Source organism: Gallus gallus, chromosome 17, assembly GCF_016699485.2.
Source record: "Gallus gallus isolate bGalGal1 chromosome 17, bGalGal1.mat.broiler.GRCg7b, whole genome shotgun sequence".
Taxonomy (NCBI): domain Eukaryota; kingdom Metazoa; phylum Chordata; class Aves; order Galliformes; family Phasianidae; genus Gallus; species Gallus gallus.
Genome location: NC_052548.1, coordinates 1,662,992 through 1,688,416, shown reverse-complemented (window position 1 = coordinate 1,688,416; position 25,425 = coordinate 1,662,992). Strand labels below are relative to the sequence as shown.

General features: G+C 58.0%; 4 protein-coding genes across 15 annotated transcripts in view; 1 reads left to right on the top strand and 3 right to left on the bottom strand.

The window, feature by feature from the left end:
- GRIN1 (glutamate ionotropic receptor NMDA type subunit 1) overlaps positions 1-10,868 on the top strand; it is a 31,653-nt gene extending 20,785 nt beyond the window's left edge. For 2 of the 12 annotated variants that reach the window (XM_015279356.3, XM_015279355.4), the window contains 4 exons: positions 494-603; positions 1,339-1,484; positions 4,083-4,193; positions 9,676-10,868. In XM_015279356.3, coding sequence (XP_015134842.1) covers positions 494-603; positions 1,339-1,484; positions 4,083-4,193; positions 9,676-9,744 — 436 coding nt within the window. In that variant the 3' untranslated portion in view covers positions 9,745-10,868. Of the gene's footprint in view, positions 1-493; positions 604-1,338; positions 1,485-2,830; positions 2,873-3,033; positions 3,286-4,082; positions 4,194-6,696 lie in introns of those variants that run through there. The other 10 variants (NM_206979.2, XM_015279354.4, XM_015279362.3 and 7 more) reach the window with 8 other exon arrangements.
- A 779-nt stretch (positions 10,869-11,647) lies between these two features.
- On the bottom strand, positions 11,648-14,146 carry LRRC26 (leucine rich repeat containing 26). The gene is made up of 2 exons (XM_004945761.4): positions 13,416-14,146; positions 11,648-12,683 (listed from the first exon to the last, which is right to left on the bottom strand). The coding sequence occupies exons 1-2, from the start codon at positions 14,116-14,118 to the stop codon at positions 12,424-12,426; spliced, it is 963 nt and encodes a 320-aa protein (XP_004945818.2). The 5' UTR covers positions 14,119-14,146; the 3' UTR covers positions 11,648-12,423.
- Positions 14,147-16,757: 2,611 nt separating this feature from the next.
- On the bottom strand, positions 16,758-17,264 carry RNF224 (ring finger protein 224). Its single transcript, XM_040649108.1, has one exon. The coding sequence runs from the start codon at positions 17,262-17,264 to the stop codon at positions 16,758-16,760; it is 507 nt and encodes a 168-aa protein (XP_040505042.1).
- Positions 17,265-22,697: 5,433 nt separating this feature from the next.
- On the bottom strand, positions 22,698-24,405 carry CYSRT1 (cysteine rich tail 1). Its single transcript, XM_001232379.7, has 2 exons — positions 24,359-24,405; positions 22,698-23,967 (listed from the first exon to the last, which is right to left on the bottom strand). The coding sequence occupies exon 2, from the start codon at positions 23,924-23,926 to the stop codon at positions 23,543-23,545; it is 384 nt and encodes a 127-aa protein (XP_001232380.3). The 5' UTR covers positions 23,927-23,967; positions 24,359-24,405; the 3' UTR covers positions 22,698-23,542.
- Between the last annotated feature and the right edge of the window lie 1,020 nt (positions 24,406-25,425).

The following is a 25,425-nucleotide window of genomic DNA, read 5'->3' as shown; positions in this document are numbered from 1 at the left end:
TAAGGAGCTCTGAGAGCCTGCCTATGGGGGAGCCATGCTGAAGGATGGCAGCAGGACAGGTGGGATGGGGCTGTGAAGCCTGGAAAGGCACCAGGAGCCCTTTGGTCCCCTCTGGTATAGGAAGGGAAAGCCCAGAGCTTTAGGCATCCTGGGACAGTGGTGGGGCATGGGGATGTGTCAGGAACAGGAGGCAGGAACATCACGGTGGGATGTGTGCTTCATCCTGCCTAAATCCTAGTGCTGTGCCATTGGGCTGCTCCAACCCTCACAGTGGGGATCTTTCTGGGATCCAGCCTCACAGAAGGGACCTGTCCCCTTGCACAAAAGCCATACGTGCACACACACATGCACTCTGCACACACACATCATCCATAGGCTTGCCAGCAGGCTGCAGTTATGTGCAGGGTCCTAGGGCAGAGGGTGTGCATCCTGTCTGCATCCCAGTCACCTGCACCAGACCTCCTGTGACTGTCCCATCTCCTTGTGCTTCCAGGTCCCATGAGAACGGCTTCATGGAGGATTTGGACAAGACTTGGGTGAGGTATCAGGAGTGTGATTCCCGTAGCAATGCCCCAGCAACACTCACCTTTGAAAATATGGCAGGTTTGTTCTGCAAACCTCTTTCTTCCTCTTGGCTGGGTAGCCTGCTTTCACTCAAGACATTCTCCTCTCCTGAGCTCTTCTCCCGGGCCAAAGCTCTGCTTCTTCTGGGTTTGTGCTTTCCTAGCGCTGGGAAGCTGCTGTGATGGGCTCCCATCCCACCTCATCCAAAACAGCTCTGCAAAGCTTTCTCCACCTTCCCTGGGCAGCCTCCTCAACCCAGTGGCCGCTGTGACTGTCCCTCCCTCCCCTCCCTGCAGTCTGGCTGAGCTGCAGCTGCTGATGTGCAATGGGTGCGGAGGGAGGGGAGCAGCACTTGGGATGGGGCGAGAAGGGAGCTGGCTGCAGCGGGGCCACCCCAGGGAGTGTGCTGGGGCAGAGGGCAGGTGTGATGGTTGATGCCCTGTTTTCCTCTTCTTGGGCCTGCTTGGTACCCCCAGGCGGGCTCTCTTCCCCCTGCCAGCGCAGTGCAAGGTTAGGAGTGTCCCATGGGCACCACTGAGGGTGGGATGGAGCACTTTATTCGATTTCTTGCAGTGCCAGTGCCTGACTGCAAGGAGCCCATGCAGACACCCCGTACCCACCACCCCATGCGCATCCCCATGGGTGCCCCTCTGGGACTGGGAGGGTGGGGAGGCTGGGGCTGGCAGATGCCACTCGTGCTGAGCACGATGCAGAGGACATGAAGTGTCATGGTGCGATTCCCACTGCCCCCTGTAACTTTCCTGCTTATTTCAGGTGTGTTTATGCTGGTGGCTGGAGGTATTGTTGCCGGGATATTTTTAATATTCATAGAAATAGCTTACAAAAGGCATAAGGACGCGCGGAGGAAGCAGATGCAGCTGGCGTTTGCGGCCGTTAATGTGTGGAGGAAAAACCTGCAGGTAGGACAAACCGTTTTTAGAGCAAATCTCCAACAGGTGCGTTTTCCATTCCTTCACCAAATCAATGAATGCAGAGCTGTGGATTAGCAAGGGGTCCCCTGTCCCATCCCCAGTAACTCCCCTGGGCGTTACTGGGCTGCTGGCGATCTGTGGGGCCCTGCTTGTCCCCAGGGCCACACATGGCCAATGCCACCCCCCTGGGAGGTGTCGTACCCAGCTCTGTCCAAGACAGAACCTGGTCCAAATGCCATGGTTTGCCCTTGGCAGTGCTGGGGACAGTGACCTTGCTCTGCTGGGGACCATGTGTCAGAGCTGTATCTCTGGCAGCTCCTGGTGCAGGAACTCTGATATGCTCCAACCACGCTCACCAGCAGAGAAAGGGAGGGTTCACCTGCAGCTGCCAAGCATCCCTTCCCTGCAGTCCTGAGCATCCCTTCCCCATGGTCCCGAGCATCCCTACCTCAAAGCCCCCTAGCATCCCTGCCCTGGGTCCCTGAGCATCTCATCCCCCTGGTCCCATGCTGCCCATCGCTGCAGTCCCATGCTGCCCATCCCTGCGGTCTCATGCTGCCCATGTGCAGAAATGCTCCAGGAATGGAGATTTCCATCGCCTCCTCCTCCCTCCCCACCCCTGGGGCTGTGGTACCCCTGCCGCATCCGAAGCGGTTCCAAAAGAGAGGCGGTATGTGCTCTTATCACCTGGGGACAAGGATCTGCCCCCAGAATCTCCCATCCCTGTAGCACCCCAGGTGAGAGGAGCCCGGGGGCAGCCACGTGCCTGCTGCTGGCACCGAGCCCCGGGCATGTCCCCGAGCCTCCCCTGCCCTCACCACCAGGACCACCTGGCTGCTCTCCATGAACCCTCCGGGTTGCGTCCCGCTTTGGGGAAGCAAGTCGGCATTCAGAGCGTCAGGCGTCCTTTGGGTGGTGAAAGGCACTCAGCCCCCGATGATGGGTGCCCCACGGAGCAGTGGGGGATGCTCAGGAACGTCATCTTCCCAAAGGCAGCGAGGGGAGCACGAGGCCGGGCTGCTACATCCTGAGAGCTCGCCGGGTTCAGTTCACTGATACGAGTTTCGGAAGAGCCGTTTCTTTTTTTATTATTATTTATTCTTCTTATTATTTTTTTTTCCTTTGCTTCCAAAAAGCAGCAGCAGCGACGGGGTTAAGGCTGCTGGGACAGAGCACACTAGTTGCACTGCCATTTTTCACTTGCCAACCTTCTAGAAAATACTGCACTGGGTCCTTGGGCAGAGTCTGTGGGACTGTGAGCAAAGCATGCTGCCCTGTGGGGATAAACAGCCTCATGGTAAAGAGCCGTTTGACATTGTAAGACTTTTCCACAGGAGGAAACGTCAGAGCACTAGTATCTGGTACATTGCTAGAAGGTAGGCAAGTGGAAAGATTTATTTGTTAAAACAAACAAACAAAAATAATGGTTTTTGGGATCACAGTTTTGCCATGGCTATTTCCTGAGATGCCATGGAAGAAAAAGACATTTCATTCCATTCATCTTGCTTTCCTTTCCGTTTGTGCATGTCCGCAAAAGAGAGAACTGAGAAGGAGGAGCAAATGTATCCCCGAGCATGCTCTACGCACCAGCGGGATACATTTTGGTTACCCCCGTGCGGTAGCAGAGCCAGACCTGGTCACTCCGTCCCCCGTCGGCAAGGTCACACTCATTGGCACGAAAGCAATTGGGGAGGAATCGTTGTCAGCGCCCGCCGCCGAGCGCGGCCGGTCCCCACGGCTCGCTGCCCCCGCACCGTGGCGGCTGGTGCTCCCAGCCTGCGCCAACCAGGTCCGACTCGCTAACTCCAATGCCTACATTTTTCAGTTCTGTTTCTCTTTGAGTTCATCCCGACCCGATGACATCATAGCGCTAATATGCTTTGCTTCCTCCCTTTCTTTTCCTTTTCTTTTTTTTTTGGTTTGGTTTTGTTTTGTTTTGTTTTGTTTCTTTCCTTTTTCTTCCAATTTCCTTTTATTTATTTCTTTTTTTTTTTTTTTAGCTGGTTTTACTTTGGAAAACAACCAACCAAACAAACAAAACCACCACCACCACAAACACCACCGACAACCACGTTCGGCTTTGCACAAACGCGTCATTTAAATTTTGGAATACCTTTTTTTGCAGAATACCCATACAATGACTTCTCTTTCGATGCAGTCCTCTCTCTCTCTTGTGGCGCTAGGATTCAGCCTCAGAGCAGGCGCTGGTAGTGCAGGAGCAGCATCCCACCTCCCGCTGTAGGCAGGCTGGCGGTGGCGGCCAGGGGCAGGGCCAGGCAGCGCATCCCCAGGTTCTCTCCCAAGGAAGCGAGGTCAGCGCCACAGGCTGCCGGCAGACGCCCAGGAGACACAGGGCTGCTCCCAGAGGGGTTTCCAGTGCTGCGGATGCGAGGCCGGCCCCGTAGCTGTAGCAGCGAGGTGGCCGCGCTGTGCCTGCTGGTCACAGAGGCCCTTGGAGGACTGGGAGTGACATCTCCGGTAGCGTGCTCACCCAAATGAAGGACATGACACGGGGCAGTATTCAAGTAGATTTAGTGTTTCCAGCAGCACACTAGAGATCTAATCGCTTATACATATTCATTTTAGGATAGAAAAAGTGGTAGAGCAGAACCTGACCCTAAAAAGAAAGCCACTTTTAGGTCCATCACCTCCACCCTGGCCTCCAGCTTCAAGAGACGTAGGTCCTCCAAGGATACGGTAAGAGGAAGAAGAACAATTCTGCCCTCTCTCTTTCTCTCTCTTTCTCTCTTCTGCCATCCCATCGACTGCCACACACTCATCCCGAAGCTGCCAGTGTACATGCATAGCTCATGTTCGTCACCAGTCAGTCAGTCAGTGAGTCAGTCAGTCATCCCGTGTTCCTTGAGGATGCTGGGATCCTGGAGGGCAGGCAGGAGGTGCTTTGGAGTCCTGTGATGAGTTGGGAGATGCAACCGAGTTTTCGTTTCGTTTCCGTTTTCTTTTTGCCTGGATGATTTCTGATGTTCCTCTCTGTGCTTTGCTCACCGTACCGGTGCTGACCTCTTGAAACCGATGACATTTTATTTATTTATTTATTTTCTGTTCCTGAGTGTTCCTGTACCTGTTTGTCATTGTATGCCTAAAAACAATATCACCCCAATTTAATTTGGGCACCGTGTCACCTCACCGAGAGCCATGCGTGTCGCATTCTCTACATGTGATTTTTGTTTGTGACTATTAGCATTCGGGGCGTAGCACTCGGCGCAGTGACAGCTCTCTCTGGTTATCGGCAGCAGCATCCAAGTCGCTCTAGCAAAGAGGAGGCACGGGAGGTCGTTACAGACCCAGCCTGCTTCAAACTCGGGCTTTCCACCTCGCAGTGCCGCTGCTCGCACGTAACCAGAGAACGTTTCCAAATAGCTGCCTCTAAAGCCAGCCGTTCCCCACTGTGCAAACGTGTCTGCTCGTGCTGGAGCTTCAGGCACGCCAGCGTCAGGTTGGGCTGTTGGTCTGTCGGACTGAGCCGGTGTCCCTCTGCATGTTGCCGTCTGTCATACAACACTCTGCACTGTGGCTACTCTGTTGTCTTGTGTGGACGCGGGTGCTGCCCGAAATCTGCTCCCCGGGCCGCTCGGCTGCTGCTAGCGGGGTCCCCGCGGTGCACGGCGGGGATGGGGGGACGGCAGCAGGCTGGAGGGAGGGAGCGGCATGCCATGTCGCAGGGGTCTCTGGCCACGGTGCTGCATGGAAGCGGCTGCGTTTGGCACCAGGGCAGGCTCTGACCCCAACACCCTGGGAAATGGCCTCAGGGACAGCCGAGCCCCCTTCCAGGCTCAGCTGCCACCGTCTCGCACAAAGCACTCCTTGGGGAACTCGTGCTCTCTTTGCTCTCCTTGCTTGTCCCCATATCCAACAGGGAAGACGAGCATCCCTGTCACCTCCTTCACTTACCACGCTCCTGGAGTGGATCCTTGTCCTGGTGGTACCCCAGCATCTCAGTGCCCCCAAAACAGATCCATGTGTATCCTCAGGCTGAGGATGGTTGGAGGAGGCTCTGGGTGGCTGGACCCTGACCAGGGGCAGGAGGCAGAGATGGGGCGGACGATGCAGTGAGGAGAAGGTGGGAAGTGAGAAGAGCCAAGAGAAGGGACAGTTGGGGGGTAAAACCTGCAGGGAAGCCCTTGGGGTATCTGGAGCAAACCCCATGTTTTGTTGTCTCCATGGTTTAGAAAGCCAAGGGTCCTGGCCTGGGACAGCCAGGCCAGCAAATGTCACAGCAAAATGGGAGCCTGGGGAGACCCATGTCCACTGCAGGCATGTGGCCTGGAGATGTGATCCCTTGCCCTGGCTATGGTTGTGCCCTTCCCCAAGTGCCAGGGGCTGGTGCCTGCCCGTTCCCCCAGGATCAATGGGGCACTCCAGTATCTCCTCCATTGCCCCACTTCCTACCCAGTGACCCTGGGCCTGATCCTGCTCATGGTGCAGCATTCACAGCCCCATGCCACCCCACCACCCGGTGGTAGGAGCACCCTACCTAGGAGCTTCCCAGGGCCTGGGGTCTCTACACCAGAGGCTCCAGATGATGGCTGCCACTCTGATGACAGATGCAGCTGTGGGGCAGCTATAGGCAATGAGGCCCTGCTGTCTTCAAGCCTATTAAAGCCATCTGCACACCATGGCGTGCCATGGCAAGGGCCCAAGACATGTTCCCAAGGGGGTCAGGCTAGTTGGGCCACCAAGTGGTCAACAGGACCAAGATCTGAACCAAGAAGCTCCAAGGCTGAGGCTTGCAGGCCCAAGGCAGGAAGCAGCAGAGCATGCTTTGTAGCGATGTTGGGCAGGCCCACTGGTGTGCTCCATTGGGCGAGCAAGCAGTGGGAGGGTGCTGTCACCAGCTCGTGTCACAGCCTGCCACCTGGTGCCCCCAGCTTCCACTCAGCAGCCCTGGCTCAGAGACCCCAAAGCCCTCCTGCTGTGGAAGGCCCCATGAGGTCGTAGCATGCGGGGTCACGTTGCCTGGGGTCCTTGTAAAGATGAGAAAGCAGTGAGGTGCTCTACGATGACGCTTGGCAGGGCCGCGGGCCCACACCAGGTCTCAGCTGGGCAAAGCCAGAGAGCCCATGGGGCTGGAAGGCCAGGCTGACCCCGGCCCCATGGGCTCTCCTGGCTAGCAAACCTGGTGGCCTTGTTTCTTCCCTTTTCGTTGTCGGGAGTTTTAAAAATGGATTCTGCTCTGCAGCCCTGCAGAATGGTCCCTCAGGAGTGCCAGAGAGACAGGCTGGCACCATGGAGCCAAGACAGCCCCGGGAAGCTGCCACCCCACTCTGAACGTCCTAGCGCCCACCATCACCCGAGCTGCACAGCCTCTCCGCGGCACATCATCCCCACCGCCCCAGGAGGAGATGCATGTGTTCCCCATAGGCAGCTCCTGCAACTCGAATAGCACTCGCAGAGCTGACGTACTGCCATCCATCGCAGCCACCCACGCTACCGCAACCCCACAGAAGCCATGTGAGACGCATAAACCACACAGACACCTTCCGAGCCGGCACATTTCGTACAGACACGTACCGAGACGCACAGATCCCTTAGCCCACACTGCAGACGTCATCAGCCCCCACAGCCCCACTGCCAGCCCGCGGGCCCCCAGGCACAGCACAGCACACGTCCCACGCCACCGCCAAGCGAGGGCCCCGCGAGCGTGGGGACGATGCCAGAACTGGTCGAGGATGGAGGGGGTGCATGGAAAAGGTCACCTTTTCAGTGAGAGATCAGCCATCCCAAAACCAAGTGCTTTTTGGCTGAAAAAGGACCTAGCTTTTGGCCCCGAACAACCATCCGTAGGCCAAAGACAGCGAGTTTTTTTTAAAGGAAAGTTGACATTTTCTACAGCAAGATTGCGTTTAGCTGGAATCCTAATTTTTAATTGAGGAAAAAAAAAAAAGAGAAACCCCAAATTCTTCCAGAAAATCTTCCACCAGCCAGGGTCTGCCATGTGAGCCCAGATTAGGTTGAAGTCATTTTTAAAGACATGCTGATTTCTTGTCTATATTTTCTTCCTGATGTCATTTAAAGTTTTTGGTGCCTTCACTTCACTTCCATACCTTAACATGTTTGAGTCTCTTCTGCAGTTAATATTAATTAATTTCTTGGCTTTATAATGTTTGGTTTGGGGATAATTGCACCATCCCTGTAACATCATTTACCCTAAATTACTGATATGTGCTTCTAGCATTAGTTCTACTTTAACATAGTTTTGATATGACAATTTTCTTGCTTTTTTTTCTTTTGCCTTTTCCTTTTTCTTTTTTTTTTCTTTTTTAATATTAAAAACTGCATGCGTGAACTCTACAAAAAAAAAAAAAAAAAAAAAGAAAAGAAAAGTAAACGCAAATGTTACCCTGTGATAACTCTGTGATTGGAGGAGATATGCTTTCAACCCACAGCCCCGCTCTGTATCGCAGTTCTCCTGCCAGGCTCCCCAGGTCGCTTGGTGACGTCAGGGTCCCCCGGAGCTGTGCAGAGAGGGCAGAGCACCCCGTCCCATCCCACCCCGCCGGGCCCCCCCTTGCTGCCCCACGTCCACGTGCACCGAGGCACACGCATCCGCACCCACACTGCTTTTTTCCTGGTTGCGTCAGGGTATTTAACAAAGGATCTTTTCTTCTGCCCGTATGGCTTTTTACCCGGAGCTCTTCCTCCGGCAGAGGCTGGCATCGTCTCCTCTGGGTGCCTGCCCTGCCTCTCCCCTCTCTGAGCCTTTTCCCCCTGGTGGGGCTCCAGCCCCATCCCATCAGCTTTGTTATGGCAGCTGAGGTTTTGGCTGCACCCCTTTAGAAGAGGTGTGGTTTTGGTGGACCAGCAGAATGCCACAGAAAGCTCCCCAGGGTGACAGAGCAGACTGACAGAGCAGCACCTCCAGGGGCTGGCCAAGGTGTTGCCACTTGGCAGAGCAACGAGGGATTTCTTAGAGGCTCCATTTTGATAGCTGTTGGTGCCCTGCATGGATGAGCCATCCCAAGAGATGTTCCTCACCACGTGTACCACATGAATGAGACCATGCTAGCTCCGGTCCTCACCCCAGCAGCTCCCCACTGGGGTCCTTGCGAAGCCCCAAACAAAGCAGGGGAATCCCAAATAGCCCACGCTGTGCTCAAGGGGCCACCAGTCCTCCCCACACAGGGTAGCCACAGTGCCAGAGCCACCAGCAGAGGCACATGGGCCATGGTTGCTGTCAACACAGGATGCATTAAATCCTGTGAAATCCTTCTAAAGACCAAGGAGCCCATGGGAGCCCAGCACACCGGCAGCCCTCCTAGCTAGCATGGTGATTGTCCGTGGAGAGGGCTCACACAGCAGCACATGAGACCCAGCAAGACCTCCTCCTGCCCTGGCACCATGTTAGGTCCCCAGAGCAGCATGACAGAGGGGTCAGTGTCACCACTCTGCATCAGTGCCACCCACCCACGCAGGGCTTGGAGCTAGGAGAAGGAGAGGAAGGACGTATGAAGGAGGCAGGGAGGAATCAGCTGCCTATTTGCAAGCCCCTGCCTGGGGAAGAAGGCTTTTTTTTTCTTTTTTTGGCTGTTGAAGGGGTGTTTCTGCTCTCCCTGCTGGTGGGATTGCAGCTAGGGAGGTCTCCCCCAGGGGTGTTGGCTGAGCACCCCGCTGCAAGGAGTACAGAACCCCAAATCCAGACCACATCTCCTGCACAGGCTGCACTTTCACATTAGCAAGTGATGCTACAGCTTGTCACCAATCAACCACACAGCACAGCTCCTCACCTGCATAGAATGGTAGGCACAGCAGAGGCACTCAGGCAAGGAGGTGCATTGCCCTGGCCTCAAAGCACAGCTTGAGCTGCCACCAGCCATGCCCTGCAGCCACATGCTCAGCTGTGGGCTGGGCTGGCAGGTCACAGCTTTTTCTTGTGGCAATCCCTAAGCGGAGGTGGGTTGGCTCCACAGGTGCCAGGCACCACGCCATGCCCTGGTGTCCTCCTCATCCGGCCATAGGGTGCATGGAGAGCGTCTGCAAGGACCTCTGCACAAGGCCGGAACGTGGCGGGCAGGGGACCTCAGCCACGAGCAGATTTGGGGCTGTTGCATCACCCCCAGAGATATCCCGTAGGGACACAGGAGGTGCGAGGAGACGCGGGGGCGAGTGCCAGGACTGCCTAACGCTCCTCTCTCTCTGTCTGTGTATTTGTGTGTTGCAGCAATACCATCCCACTGACATCACCGGCCAGCTCAACCTCTCCGACCCCTCCGTCAGCACTGTGGTGTGACCTCCTCCCCGAGGGCCATCAGTCCTTGCCCAACACAGCAGGAAGGCACAGCCAGGACTGCCTCTCAAGGGACACTGATGGGTTCTTCAGGGTGAGATGGGAGTAAAGCATCCTTCATCCATACACGGTGACTTCATTGTATATCTCCCTCCCTCCCTAGGCCTGCCGCCACACTCACACCCCAAAATGCACGGCAGAACCAGGACAGGGTTTGGACTTCACTGTACAGAGATAACCGCTCCCAACCAGTGCTGTTGTTGATCAGTATTGCCACTGACTGGCTGCGTGCGAGGGGAAAGGACTTGGAAGGCACGTGGTGCCTGCTGTCCCACGGTGACAGGGAAGAGCCGGTGTCGGGCTGCAGCCACATGCTTGGCTTTGCGGGCTCTGGGTTCTCTCAGATCCCAGAGATGTTCTCGTGGAGCGGCCGGGGATTGCTGCCATGCGGTGATCTGCCACCAGCACAGCAGGGCCGGGAGATGTGCACACCTCTCATGGCCAGGGGATGAGCGCCCGTTCCCCTCCATCAGCCCCTGCTCAGTGCCCGTGGTATGAGCAAATGTGGTGCAATGGAGCTCCCAGCCAAGATCCTGGTTTCCCATATCTGCACACAAGGCATCCCCAGGGCCTGGTCGTGGCCAGCACGTGACTCTCACACTGTAGCTGACCTGACCAGGAGACAAACAAGGCAAACCAAGTGCCAGCTCAGCAGAGGGCAGCTAAACAATACTGCTCAGAGCTACTCCTCCCCATGCCCCAAGCTCCTACAGGCAGGTGTTTCAAGCAGCCATAGGCGTTCAAGCACCCAGGAAACACCATCCAGGTTGGGGATGAGTGCCTGCAGAGTGTGCATGAGCAGCGAGGGCAGAAAACCCTCCTGCAATGTGGTACCAAGCCCCTGTGGTGAGAACCACCTTCTCCTTGCCCCAGCCGAGCAGGTGTGGCAGACAGGGCCGGCAAGATTTTCGGGTGGCAGCTGGGCTCTGTGAGCATCGTCCCACTGACTGCAGTGGCTCCATCAAGTTCATCTCACTCCAGCTGAGAAATCAGGCCCATTCGACTTTATACGTCAGTGTAACATTGATACCAAGTTTTTGCAAGAGCTCAGTAAAGTCTAGACTGGATCGTGGAGTGGTTTATTGCTGCGCCGTGTGCTTCCATCTGTTTCTGCTTCTCAGCAGAGCTGGAAGGAAGCCCTGTGCTGAATCAGAGCCTCACCCAGCACTGCTGCAGGGCTCATGGCAAAAAGGTGGGGGGACAGGAAGGGATGGAGCAGGGAGAGGGCCAGGAGCTGCAGAGAGGGCTGGGAGGAGTGAGCGTTCCTATTCTGGGATGCCAGGATGGATGGAGACTGTGGGGACAGACCCAGGCTGAAGCCAAACACCAGCACCACGCAAGCTGGCTTGCACCCACCTCCATCCAGGTGGAATCTGGGTCAAGGCTGCTGGGACACATTTTTCTTTCCCCCCTTGGGCTGGTGACAGCAGCCATCTCACCAGCTGCTGCAGGACCTTATCCTCATGCCCAACATGGAGACAAGTGGAGAGGAGGGCCCAGCAGCAACCCCACGTGCCCTTTGCCTCCTAGTGTTTTCCTTTGCAATGCTATACAACCCCCAATAAGATGTCACCCATGACATCATTCCCTTCCAGCTTTGCCTCCCTTCTTCAGGGCTTGACAGGGCTTGACAGAACATGTCCCATGTTCCCAGCCAGTGGCCACAATGCTTTGAGCCCCCAGGGAGGACAGCTGTGCCCTTGGGAGGAGCAGGGAGCCAGGTGACCGTGGAGGATGGCAGGCAATGTCCTAGCTCCTCATGGGAAGCCCAGACCTTCCCAGGGAGCCCCATATGCACACAGGGCTGGTCTGTGTCTTGCCAATAAAAATGAGAGCAGGACACAACTGAGGTTACATTTAGTTTATTCTCTGTGTGCTTTATTTAACCTCTGCCAAAAGCTTGCCAAAGGATGCCACATCCCTGGCTTGTCCCAAAGCTCTTGCACAGGCAGGAGATCGTTTCTATGCCACTGGAGATAATGAAGCAAGGTTGATGTTCACAGGCATCTCATTGTGGCTCCAGTTGCCTTGCAGTGCACAGGGACTGCTTCTCCTCTGTGAGAGTTGCCCCCTCCACCCCAGTTGTACTTTTGCATATAAGAAAAAGGTTTTTTACAATAAGAGTAGTGAAGCACCACCAGACGCCCCATTTCTACAGACATTTAGGGTCAGGCTGGATGGGGCTCAGAGCACCTGGCAGAGCTGTAGCTGTCCATGTTCACTGCAGGGGAGTTGGACCAAATGGCCTTAAAGATTCCTTCCAACTCAAATGGTTCAATGATTCTATGATTCTGCTTCCATCTGCCACATGGATGGAGGCTCTGCATTACCCCCAAAGCACCCAAGAGATCCTTGAATGCACAGTTAGGCCCACTGAGAGCCCTGGGGTACACATAAAGCCAAACAGATGGCATGTGGATACACCAAAAACCAAACCATGGGACACCGGGGACATGTGAAGGATTGCTGAGAGTCTCCAAGTGCAGGGTGGAGGGTGCTGAGGGCACTGAAAGACACAAGGAGGTAAATGGTGCACACTGAAATGCACACAAAGGGGCAAGAGGGGGTAAGCCAGAGGAAAAGGATCAGCAGAAGGCACCCTCAGCCCCTGCTGGCCCTGACTCAGTGACCCCCACTGCTGAGGGGTCTCCTCCAGGTTTGGGGTTCCTTGCGTAGATGCTGGTAAATGACCACGATGAAGCCTATCAAGGTACAGCAGAAGATGCTGGCCAGGAAGGAGAAGGGCCCGATGAGCAGGAAGGCAGCGTAGTGCTGGGCTGACAGCGGGACCTTCTGACACTGCTGGAAGGAATCGTTCCCAAAGGCCGTGATCGGGTATGTGTTCAGCGACTCTGGGAAGACGCACTGGAGAGAACTCCTCTCTGGAAGAGAGAAGTGGTGGTGGTGGGCACACGAGGCTTCTGGGACAAGGCAGGTGGGACAGTAGGGCTGCGTGGGACACAGGGGACCAGGGCAGGAGGATGAACCGCAGAGCTGAGCTGATCAAAGTGGCACAGAGCAGGGCTCAAAGAAAGGAAGCGGGGAGGGTCCCACACTCATCCATGTCCTATAGCCTGGGGAGTGTGATGCGATGGGGAGGTGGGCACAGACCAGGGCAGGAGGGGTCACGCAGGGTGGGGAATGGCTCCCTGGGGGCAGCAGTGAGCAGGCAGTCTGGAAATGGCACAGAAATCCCCACCAGTGGAGGTGGATGGGAAGGGGCGGGAGGAGAGACCTCACCAGCAGATCAGACCCACACTCATGAAAGGAACAGGGAAGAGGCTGAAGGCATTGAGCCTTGATCAAGCCAAGTGTGACACCCACCCCACAGGTGCCCATTGCCCATCCTTGCCCTCCCTCTGGCAGGACTGCAGGGGACAGTGCTGGGTGCCAATGATCACTCCACCAGTCTGGGCAGTCCCTGCTGGTGACCAACAAGCAGCCACCAGGAACCAGATCTGAGGACAAATCCACCCTAATGGGGCTGGCTCATAGGAACCTTGCAGCACCCCCAGAAACCCCAAACCCCGCACCCACAGCCTGGCAGCTGATGGAGGAGCCCAGTGAGAATGAAGCAGGTGGGGGTGTGGGGACACATTCCCCTGGGCACTCACCTGGCACTTTCTCCCTGTTGTGTCCCAGCCAGTGCCAGAGGGGCAGGATGCTGCAGGAGCACATCCAGGGATTTCCATTCAGGAAGATCGCTTGGAGCTGGGGCAAGGCATGCAGCACCCCCGCCTCCAGCTCCTCCAGCCTGTTGTAGCCTAAGTTGAGCATAGACAGGCTGGTGAGAGGCAGGAAGGTCTCGGGGTTCAGCACAGACAGGTAGTTGTCACTGAGGTCCAGCTCCTGCAGCTCCCTGAGCCCCAGCAGCGCCTGCCTGTGGATCTTCTCCAAGCGGTTATGGGGGAGGCTGAGCCGCAGCAGCACCGGCAGGGAGGGGAAAGCACGGGCCCCGAGCACGGCGATGAGGTTGTAGCCGAGCCAGAGGGTGCTGGCATTGGTGGGCAGGAGCGGCGGCACCTCGTGCAGGGCACGCTGGCGGCAGTCCACGTCCCCTGCCCAGCAGTGGCAGGTATGGGGACACGCTGGAGCGGGCAGCGGGCGCAGGAGGAGCAGTACGGCCAGCAGGATGCTGGGACCCCTCCATCTGCCCATGGTTACCCACCCATGCGGTGAGGGCTCCCCAGTCCCTGGCATCAGGGTTGCCCCCAGGCAGGATGCCCAGCACCCCTCGCCTTGCCCAGCCACGCGTCCTTGCCTGGCACCCTTGGGTGCAGTGAGCAGCTGGATGTGCCCGGCTCCCGGTAGCTGCATGCATTCCCCACCGCACGCTGTGCTCTCCTCGGGGTGGAGCTGCACTTTTCTTAGCAAATATTTTTGCAATGATGCTTGCCCTGGCAAGGTGCGGCTGTGCCTTCACCCCTCCCCTTGCCAGGCACTGCTCCAGCCAGGTAAGTAGTCAGATCTGTGCTGTCCATGGTTAACTGCTTGAGTGCACTGCAGGCTGGGGAGGGGGAAAAAAAATGATCTTCTGACCTCCATCCTGCTCACAGGATGCATAGAGGACCCAGGGCAATGTACCTGGCAAGGATGGGACAAAGAGTCAATCATGTCATCGGCAGAGGTCATGCCAGGTATCCCCAGTGGGCAGGTCTTGGCTGGGCTCTGCTTCCCCTGGCAGGGGACTGGCAGCCGAGGCAGGGTGAGGAGAGCTGGGATGTGACCTCCACCCGAGGTGGCACAAGGGAGGTGGCTGTGCCAGGCTGCTGCCACTTGGAACATGTTCATCCTGGCCTTGGCATGGCAGTGCCGGCACCGGCGGGCTCAAAGTCTGCCCCCACCCTGTTTACACCTACTCTGATTTCAAAGCCCCGTGGCAGGTGCTGCAGGAGGGAGGTTCTAGCTCCCCATGCCTCAGTTCTTGTCAAGAACCCAAGGAACACCAGGGAACCAGGGGGCTTCATGCCACCCATCTTGGCAATGCACTGGAGATGTCCTCATGGCTCCTTTGCCATATGGGACCCGGGGGACCTCCTGCTACCCCTGCAGAACATGCATTCCCAGCCAGATCCAGGATGTTCCCAGATCCGGGGCAGGAACGGCAGGCAGACCGGTTTATTAATAGCCTCCGGAGGAGCTTTGGTTTGTTTATCTACCCTGCAGCAAACTCAGTGTGCTGCATTAATCCCCATCTGGAAATAATTCAGAGGAATCTTCCAGCGCAGCCCAGCCCAGCCCAGCCCAGCCTGCACAGGGCACAGCCACGCTCCACAGGGCCCTGCAGCACCCACTCATGTGCAGCACCCTGGGATGGATGGGGATCTGAGTTTTCAGGGACCCAGTGCACTCAGAGGTGCATTGCCCAATGCACTGAGATGCAAAAAACATCAAGAAAAAGATTACGAGGTCGTTTCCAGCTTTTGTGCTCGGGGATCCCATTGAAGATGAGAAGCATTCTCAGAGCACTCTTCTCACTGCCACTCTGCAGCACACCCCGCTGACAAGTGGTAAAACACATCTCCAGCAGCGGGTCTTGCACCCCAGCAATGCCACCACTAATCACTATCCCTGTAAATCCTCTGCTGGGCACCAGGGTCCCAACACCAATAGCAGCATGGCCCTTTGGGTCCCTCTCAGTGACCCCTTCTCTGGACAGGAAACACAGCATCTGCAAGTCCCCATCCCCAGCTAGGGCTGCACCCCGTGGCAATATCTCCTTTGGAGATTCTGGACTCCACAGCCCAGCCCCAGGGCTAGCACCAGGTGTGGTTCTTTGCATCCCTGTGCTACAGCAGTGCTGTGCTGGCTGGCAGTGGTCCTGAAGGCACTGCACAAGGGGATTGAAATGGGGTGCCCAGCCAACAGGCCAAAACCATTCCCAAAACGAAGGGATGGAGGTGCAGATGCCTGGACTCTGGTGGGCGCAGCTCAGGGATCTGACTCTTCTCAAATAGGTGACACCAAGTGGCAGAATTGTGAATGTGCTGTGCACAGTTTGGGTGCCGTGCGTAGTGCAGGCATTGGGATCTCGCAGCTGCAGTCCTGGCATCAGGTGCAGGGCAGAGCTGAGCACCAGGACTGTCTAGGTGGCACCGTGGTACCTGGCAATGAAATGCTGCAAGAGCTCATCAGCCACATGGAAATTGATGCAGGAACTGGACTCAGAGTCTGCCCAGCCCTCCCCAGGACCTGCTTTAATATCACGCTGGTGCATCCCAGACCTCCACATTTGGCATCTGCTAAGCCCACATTGTGTTAGAGCACAGCAGTTGGAGGCAAGATCAATCCAAAGAGCCCCAATGACGATGTTATCCTCAGTTTTCATTGTCCAGCTGCTCCAGTGCCCCATATTTCTCATGCAAATGACAAACAGAGCAAACAAAGAAAAGCAATTGGGCAAAGCACGTCTCTGCTTCCTGCTCTGGGTGCAAGACTTGCCCTGGGTTAGCACGAGGATGAACAACAAATATGACCAACATGTGCAGCTCAGGAGGTGTTTAATGGACATGGGACCTTCGGGGTGTGGGACACTCCCTGGAGCATCCGAGTCACTGTGCTGTGCCAGGCTCCTATGCCCCCTGTCCTGGTGAAGGCGGCCCCACTGCTGAGCTGCACACATGGGAAAGCTGTGCTGTCAGGCCCTGGAGGCATCTGTGATGACTGGAGCAGGTTTGGAGCTGTCGGAGGGGTCAGTCGGCAGGATGAAGGATGGGAGCACCCTCATATCCCCCTGTTGCAGCCCAAATCCCAGCAGGATAGGGAACAGCCCATGGACAAGCTGGAGCCCTTCCTAGGCTACCAGAACAACCCCACCACTGCCATCCACAATGAGTCTGGGGCGTGGCATGGGGATTCCCAAAATGTGACCCAGACGGCACCCCAGAAGCTCAGCATGGGGGCACAGGATGCTGTGCTTCGCTCCACCAAACCCTGCTGTCCTCATGTCCCCACATTCAGCTCTCAAAATCTGCTGTCACCCCACAGCAGATGCACGGCCGGCAGCAGCCACGGTGCGGGAACGGTGCCTGGGGCACTGCGTCTTGGCACAGCCCCAGCGGCTGCTGCGTGACCGGAGGCTCCTTACACGAGCCCTTGGTGGCCACATCCTGCAGGGAGCGTGCGGCCGCCCGGGGATGCTCCTTGTCAGCCTTGACGAGGAGGAAAGTGGCCAGGTCGAGGTCGAGCATGGTGACACCGCCGCGTGGCGTGGGCGTATTCTGGCGGCACTGTGGGCAGGGGATCCAGCGCTGCTCGTTGGCGACGGCGTCCAGGCGCTTGAGGCAGGCCTGGCAGAAGGTATGGCCACAGTAGAGCCGGCGCGGCAGCCGGCCACACAGGTCATACGAGGAGTAGCAGATGATGCACTCAAGCTTCTGGCTTCCCCGGCTCGGGGTGCGTGTGTGCGCCTCGGCGTGTGGCCCCCCGTCCTCTGCACAGGGGCTGCCACCAGCCTGGGACATGCTGGGGGAGGGGGGATGAAAATGTGTCAGTCCTAAAGCTGGGGAAAAGACATCAGATGTAGCCGAAGTGCAGAAAGCGGCTCCGTGCAGTTGGAGTGGATGTGGGTTCCTGGGGCTACTGGGGACCCTGCATTATGGTTGGCTCTGGGGTGCCCTCATCCATGAGGCTGTGCTATCCCTGTGCCACCCTGTGTCCCCACTGTGAGCTGTGCTGAATGCCCTTTCCCTCCCAAAGGGTTTGGGGGTGGCCAGATCCCAATTGCCTGCAGGGGGCTATGGGTCAGTGGGCACCATGGAGTGGGGAGGAGGTGGGAGCTGTGCACTGAGGGCCAAGCCATGCCACAGCCCTGCTCCATGCCAGCCCTGGAGCACTGTGCTATGGATGCCAGTAGTAGGGAACATGCAGGTTGATGGGAAGGAACTGGGGGGTCCATCATCATCTCAACACATTTGCAACCCTCTCCCAGAGACCACCAGGACCCCACTTCCTCTCTAAAGGGGCATTTTGGTCCACGTGGGCACCCCTTCTTCCCCCATTCCCATCCCTCATCCCTACCTGGATGCTCTCCTCCCCAGGTCTTCAGGGGAGGTGGTAGAGGGGCTGCACCACCCTGGGGGGCTGTGGCAGTCCTGGGAGCAGCATTGGGTCTGGCAGCCACGGGTGTCTGTGTGGTGTGAAGGGGCTCACCTTTCAGGGGCAGACGAGTATCAGATCTGCCGCTGGAAGCCAAGCCTAGGAGATTGGGTTACGAGCACCCAGATAACAAAGCCCTCTGAAATCGAAGCCCTGCCTCTCTTCCTGGGAGCATTCATTAGCCACCTGCTTTGCCTCATTAGCAGGAGAAACTGCCCCTGTGAGACCAGGCTGAAACACTGGGGGACGTAGGCTGTGCCTGGGCAGCAGCAAAGTCTTTCCCATCCTTGTCCAGGCACACCTGGGCAGATGTTGACCAGCAGAAGTCCCGTTGCCCTCTGGATGCCCTGGGATATGTATGGGACAGCTGTCACCAAAGGGTGAGGACAATAAGGGCTGGGCTTGGGGGGCTGGGACTGCTACAGAGGCTCCTCGGCTTCTGCCTGGCATGTGGGTTCCATGTGCAGGGCAGTACAGGGAGACAGAGTCCTGCGCAGTGCCTGGAGGCGATGGCTGTGAGAGGAAAGCCAGCAGGGGGGTGAGGAGGACCGAACCGAGTAGGAGCTGGCAGAGGAGTGGGGAAGGAATGTGGCACCTGAGCTGTGCTGGGTGCCCAGTGTCCTTGCTGACCATGGAGGGGCAGGTGGCACGGCACAGCTCTGCGGGTGGCAGCAGCTCAGGGATGCTCAGTGTTGGCCAGTAGCAGGGGACACTGGCAGGGTGGCTTCCTGGAAAAGCCACTGAAGCCACATCCATGCCCTGCTGCCCTGTCCCTGCTCTTGCAGCTGGGGCTGACAGCTCCAGTGTTGGAATCCTCTGCTCTTCCGGGAACGATGCTCATCACCAGGCTTGGTGGGGAGAGCCTGGTCCCTCGGGGACACCTGCCAGGTCCGTGCGGGTGCCTGGCTCAGGGGTAGTGGCAGCCTCGGTCCCACAGCCCCTGCACCACACTGTGGCCAGCAGCAGTGTCACAGCCGTGCAGGGAGAGCCGAGGACTTGAAGGGACAAATCCAGGATCCCAGAAGAACGCAGCCAGGAGCCCGCAGCACTTCTGCCTGCGGGCAGGAGAGGGCAGCAGGCAGCAATGCAGGCAGGAGTGGGTTCCCAGTCTGTTCCCACTCTGCCGTAGCTGCAAGTGCCGGTGGTGGGGGGGGGAGGGGGAGAGGGGGGAGCTGGAGACCGAGAGCCTCATGGGGCTCTGCAGGAAAGCCCGACCTTGACCCTCATGCTCGGGAGTATGACAGCACCACAGCTTTGGGGTCGAAGCGGCCATATCCTGACGTGTCCCCAGCAGAACCCACAGGGTGGGCTCTTACTGCAGGGACAGGGTGGGAGGTGGCACCCCCATGCTGGCAGCCAGGGCAGCGCTGGGCATACAGATTGGCCATGGGTCGTTCAACCCCCGTCTGTCCGGGGACGGCTGAGCACCCGGCAGCCCGGGGATGTCCTGCATGTCCCAGAGCTGGCAAGGAGAGCTGGCTCAGGGGGATCCTGTCAGTAAGTGCCTGCACAGAGGGGCTGTGGGGTCTCTGAAGCCACCCGGTCATGGTGCTGGGCACCCTGTGCTGGAGCAGGGGTGGGACCAGGTGGACACAGAGGTGCCTCCAGGCTCAGCCCTGCTGTGATTCCTCCAAACTGGGACATGTGCGACCTGCGGGCAAGGCCGGATTGGGGCAGGGAGACCCCTGGGTGGCATGGGCACACCAAGGGACGTGCTGCCTGAAACCAGCTCAGCTCCGTGTGCCCTGCAGAGACACCCAAACCTGGGCACAGGGCAATCAGCAGCAACCAGTGGGTGGGAAAAGAGTTTATCTGTTCCCAGCACTCAGCTACAAACTGCCCCCGGGAGCCGTGGGGACCTTTGGCACTGCTGAAAAGGGAGAGGCCCCATCTGCAGAGTGCAAAGGTCTGGTGCAGATGAGCCGAGGCTGTGCATCACCACCCGCACCGCACCCACATGGGACAGCAGCACCCTCCCCGCACCCAGCACCCCGCCAACGCCCCACCTCTGTAGAGAAGTGCCCCTATGCCAACGCACACAGGGCAAGAAATAAGTAGGAGGAGTTGGGAACCGTGGTGCAGTTGGAAAACTATGGAAAACTATGACCTTATTGCTGTCGTGGAAACATGGTGGGATGGTTCGCATCACTGGAATACCACCGTTGAGGGCTATAAGCTTTTGTAAAGGGATAGGCGGGGTAGGAGGGGTGGGGGAGTCGCCCTCTGTGTTAAAAAGTGGATATAGTGTGAGGAGCTGCCTCTAGGAAAGTCAGGAACAGGTGGAGAGCCTTGTGGGTTAAGATTAGAGATGGGAGGAGTAAAGGACAGCTGGTGGTCAGGGTCTGCTGCAGGCCACCTGATCATGGGGGAATTTGTTGCCTAAACCTTCTTGCTTCAGCTGCAAGAAGTGTCATACTCACAGGCTCTCATCCTGATGGGGGATTTCAACCACACAGATCTCTGCTGGGAAAACAACACAGCAAGCTGTAAGCAATCCAGGAGACTCCTGGAATCCACTGATGATAACTTGGACAGACAGACCAGAGGTGAAGCATTGCTGGACCCGGTGCTCACCAACGTGGAGGAGATCATTAAAGACCTGAAGATGGGAGGCGGCCTGGGCTGCAGTGACCATGCCCTGGTTGAGTTCATGATCTTGAGGAACGTGGACCTAGCAAAAAGTGGGGTCAGGACCCTGAAATTCAGGAGGGCCAACTTCAGGCTGTGTAAGGAGTTGTTGGATGAGATCTCCTGGGAAGAAGTCCTTAGAGACAAAGGAGTGTAGCAGAGCTGGATACTCTTCAAGGACGCCCTTCTGAGAGCAGAAGAGCTCTCCATCTCTCAGAAGAAGAAAGCAGACAGGGGAGTCAGAAACCCAGCATGGCTTGGCAAGGAGCTGCTGGTCAGACTGAGGGAAAGGACACGGACAGGCAGTGGAAGCGAGGACGTGTCACCTGGGCAGAATACAGGGATGCTGTTTGGATGTGCAGATAGGATCAGAAATGCCAACGTGCAGATGGAATTGCACGTGGTGAGGGACGTTAAACTCAACAAGAAGGGATTCTACAGGTACATAGGTGAGAAGAGACAGACCAAAGAGTACCTCTGCTAGATGGGAAAGGAGAACTGGCTGCAACAGACATAGAGAAGGCTGAGGCATCCAGTGGGTTCTTTGCCTCAGTCTTCACTGGCAGCCAAGATTCTTGTATTTCTCACATCCCTGAACCTCACATCCCAAAACCTCTAGGTAGGAACTGGGGGAGCAAATTCCCCCGCACTGTAAGGGCAGAGCAAGTCCGAGACTGACTCATGAGAATGAATGTATATGAGTCTATGGGGCTGGATGACATGCATCCCAGGGCTGATGTGGTTGCTGAGCCGCTCTCCATCACATTAGAAGTCATGGCTCAGGTGAAGGGATTATCCCCCTCTGCTCTGCCCTCTTGAGGCCCCATCTGAACAACTGCATCCAGTTCTGGGGCCCCCAGCACAGAAAAGACATGGAGCTTTTGGAGTGGGTTGGACCCACAGCTGGGGAGGTTGTGGGTGTCCCATTCCTGGAGGTGCTCAAGGCTGTGAATGGGGCCCTATGCAGCCTGAGCTGGGCTTGATCTAGCAGTTAGAAACTCTTCCTGCAGAGATAAGTTGGAACCTGATGATCCCTGTGGTCCCTTCCAATCCAAGCCATTCCATGGTTCTATGATTCTATAGAATTCATGAACACAGGCAGCACCCATAGGCCCCACCACCATCATCACCCAGAGCCCCACATGGCCATCCCAGTGCCCATCCCCAAGCCCTCCTCTGCCCACCCCACTCCTTGCAGCCCTCCCTCTGCCTTCAGCTTAATCATTGCCCAGGGGCTGGCAGGCAGTGCCCTGCCGTCCTGTTTGTCATCAGCCCAAGGTTACACGGAGCGAAGGGCAGCGGTGACACACAGTGCTGCTGGTGGAGATGGGCTCTGCCCCACGGCGCATCCCCACACGTCGGCACTGTGTGTCACCACCGTGTCACCGCCTCCACGCTATGGGTGGGCTCTGGGGTGGGGAAGGGCTGACAGCCAGGACAGGGAACCCACAAAGCAAACACGGGTGGGTGGGTCAGCTTGTTTCTGTGTCAGCGCTGCTTGTCTCCGTGTCAACGCTGCCAGTGGTCAGACAAGAGCTCCTTGTGCAGGATGTGTGTGGAGCTGCATCCCTGCCAGCATCGTCCTGCAAGAGGCAACACCCTCTGGCACCCATCGCATGGGATGTGGGCCAGGTGGAAGAGCTGAGCTGGCAGAGCCCTGTCCCAACCCTCTGCCTCTCTGGCCCCGGAGGTCTTAGGGTGATGGGAACGGAGGAGTAGTGGGAAATGAGGGGTGGTGGGAGCCTGAGGGGTGGTGGGCTGCCAGTGCTGGTGGGCTTCTATAAGGGTGGTCACCCACAGTGGAAGGCTCCCGGTGCTGGTGGCCTCCCAGGAGTCGCAGCCAGCCCAGGCAGTGCCATGAAGGCCCCCAGGCCCCAGCCAGGACCCCAGCCCTTCCCCATCCCCCACAAAGCTAAGTTCTCTCTTTCCAAGGGCCAGGACAACACACAGGGCCAGGCCAAGCACTGGGCAGCATCCCCAGGCTGGCAGCTGTGCTGGAAGCATGCAGGCAGGGGGACGCTGGAGGGGTGCTGGCACCAGTGAGATGGGGAGCTCAGCCAGTGGCGAAGGAGTTAAGCTTTGGGGAAAGGCCACACTACAGAGCCCAGCTGGAGAAGCAAGAAGTAACTTGAGGATCCCGGAAAAGCAAGGGCAGAGGGAAGAGGCGTACCTTGTCAGGGCAAGAGGTGGCTGTCATTTATTTGTGGCGCACTGAAGTCATCCACTCACACCCGCGCTCTTTCCAGGCCCCTGCCCCATCCCCGCAGCCGCCACGAGTGCTTACGCAGCTGCCCCAGGACAAGGGCTGGTTTGTTCCCCAGCCCAGACCTGAGTGCTGAGCTGCCCTGGCATGCTGTAAGGAGGGCAGTGGGCCCCACTCTCACTGCTCAGTGCTCAGCAGTGGCAGAGGGCTGAGGATGGTGCGCTGGCAGCTTCATATGGCACAGCAAAGGGTCCTGGCACCCCAATACCTGCACTGTGCCAACACTGCTCCAGAGTGCTGCCAGCACTTGGCTGTGCTTTGTCTGTCTGTCTCTCCTGCCTCCTTCCCTCTGTCAGGTGGGCAGTGTGGCAAGGAGAGGTGGTACCCCCTGAGCTCATCACTGCAGCGTTCTGTGACACTGCATGGGAACACCACTGGCAGAGGGCAGGGTGTCCCCAGTCCAGCCAGGGATGCGTCCCTGACCCCACCACACTGGTTCCCCAGACAGGGCAGAGTGGGAAGTTCAGCTCAGCACCATCCCCAGGGTGAGCACTTCTCAGTGGCATCTGCATTGGCACACTTTGTCCCCAAGGTCCCTTGGCCTCCATTGGGTCAGCAGATCCATCCTTCTCCCCCATGCTCCATTCTGAGCTCTCAGGATGCTGCAGGGGTCCATCACCAGTGCATCTGGCTGCACAGCTCATAGGTGAAAACCAGACGATGTCACCTCCCAGAGGCCAGAGCAGGCGGTGGGGCAGCAAACCAGGGTGCCCAGGCCAGGTGGCCACATCCCTGCACGTCCCACCTGTCCCCTTAGGAGATGACACAGCAGCACTTTCTGCAGCAGGGGCAGCACCTGCGGCAGCCGCTCCTCTTGTCATCTTCGTGCCCATGGCCCTTGGGTGGTTTGTCCAGGGTGACGGTGTAGAAGGAGTTGGGTGATTCCCCATTGGGCATCTTCATGCTGGCATAGGGATTGTAAGGCCGGGACCAGGACTTCTCCGTGGAAACGGGCTGCTTGTCCCAGCTGCCCGCCTGCTCCTCCGTGCTGTGCACGGGCACGACGGCAGGGTTGGCAATGACGGTGGGTGATGCGGGCTCGTCCTCCAGGTAGCGAGTGATGAAGCTCTGCTGGAACTGGGACCGTGGGATGTTCACGCTGGCATAGGGGTTCTCCAGGGTAACACCACGATCCATGTCCCCGTCTCTGCCTGAGGGCAGTGCTCAGACCCCACCTCCTGCAAGATGGGGACTCCATGAAGCCAGGGCACGGGGGGACCATGGGGTAGGTACCTGTAGGGACACTGGGGAGCAGAGCGCTCCCATCTCCCTGGCAGCCCCACAGGAACCCAACAAGTGACCCGTTCGTGTGGCCCTCGGAGTGGGGGGACAGCGAGGGTGACACCTGGGCAGTGCCATGAGGGCAGGCGGGGTGCGGGGGCCAGGAGGGGGAAGGTGGGGCGGGAGCTTCGGGGGGGGCAAGTCTGGGAGAAAGGGGGGAGTTAGAAGGGAGGGAGGATAGACGGGAGAAGGGAGAGGACAGGACGGGTGGGAAGAAAGGGAACGGGGCAGGGGGCCGGGGCGGGGGGCGGGAGGGGAAGGCGGGGCAGGGGGGCTGCCGGTACTCACCGAGCCGCGCGGCTCCGGCCGGCTGCGCGGCGGCTCTGCCCCGGGCTGCGCTTCCTCCTGCGGCGGCACAGCACGGCCCGCCCCGGCCCGCCCCGCCCGGCCCCGGCAGCCGCGCTGGGCACGGGCAGCGGGCAGCGGCACCGCACACCGCACCCTCCGCACCCCGCAGCCCTCCCTGCCGCGCTCCTCCTGCTCCCAGCTCCCTGCGCACCATTTCCCTCAGCCCGGAGGTCCCTTGCGCTCTGCCTGGCTGTGTCCCTCCCCAGTGTCATGTCCTCACTGAGATCCCTATCCCTGTGGATAGGCGAGTGAGAGTGGCACAAACCAAACGGGCTGGACCAGAGCTGCCCACCGTGGAGATGGGCGTTGGGAAGGGTACAGGCGGTTCTGCGGTGGGACCTTGGCTTCATACAAGCTGGTACCCACTGAACAGAGCCTTTTCCACAATGGGTTTGGGGGGCTTTACCCTGTGCCTGCCCTCAGGGCATCTTTAGAGGGTGAAGCACACAGGGAGGGTGGATGAGGGGCACAGCTGGCATGAAGCTAGGGACACTGACTGTGGACCAGAAGTGCTGCAAGAGGAGGTGCTGATTTCCAGCACCCTGTACCTGAGAACGGGCAGGGATGTGACACAGGGACACTCCATGTGAACCCTAGCCCCCATCCCTGCACCAAGGTGAGGCTTTTCAGAATGTGCCAGCTGAAAACCCAGCCCCCAGGCCAAGCCCCATTGCCTTGGAGCCCTGATCCTGCCACATTCCCAATGCCACAATGCCAGCGTCTCCACTCCACCATCACCAGCTGCCAGGCCTCCCCAGCTCCCCGCCTCTGCCCCTGTGGAGATGTGGGCTGCAGGCAGGGCAGCACTCCCCAGCTCCTTGCCTCCCACCCGGAAGAAAGGCTGGAAGCTCCCTAGATGGAGCTGGGCCAGCACCTGTGTGAGGACACGTCACGTGGATGTGGCACCACCACAGCCTCACTGCTCTGCTCTGACCTCACAGGACACCCACGGGTTCCCTGCGTGTCACCCATGGGTCCTGAGTTGGCATTTTGCTGCCGGCTGCAGG

Coding starts and splice junctions, on each gene's coding strand:
- LRRC26 (XM_004945761.4), bottom strand. CDS start 14,118: ATGCAGCTACCGGGAGCCGGGCACATCCAGCTGCTCACTGCACCCAAG. Junction 12,684..13,415: donor CAACAGGGAGAAAGTGCCAG/GTGAGTGCCCAG, acceptor TCTCTCTTCCAG/AGAGGAGTTCTCTCCAGTGC.
- RNF224 (XM_040649108.1), bottom strand. CDS start 17,264: ATGTCCCAGGCTGGTGGCAGCCCCTGTGCAGAGGACGGGGGGCCACAC.
- CYSRT1 (XM_001232379.7), bottom strand. CDS start 23,926: ATGGATCGTGGTGTTACCCTGGAGAACCCCTATGCCAGCGTGAACATC.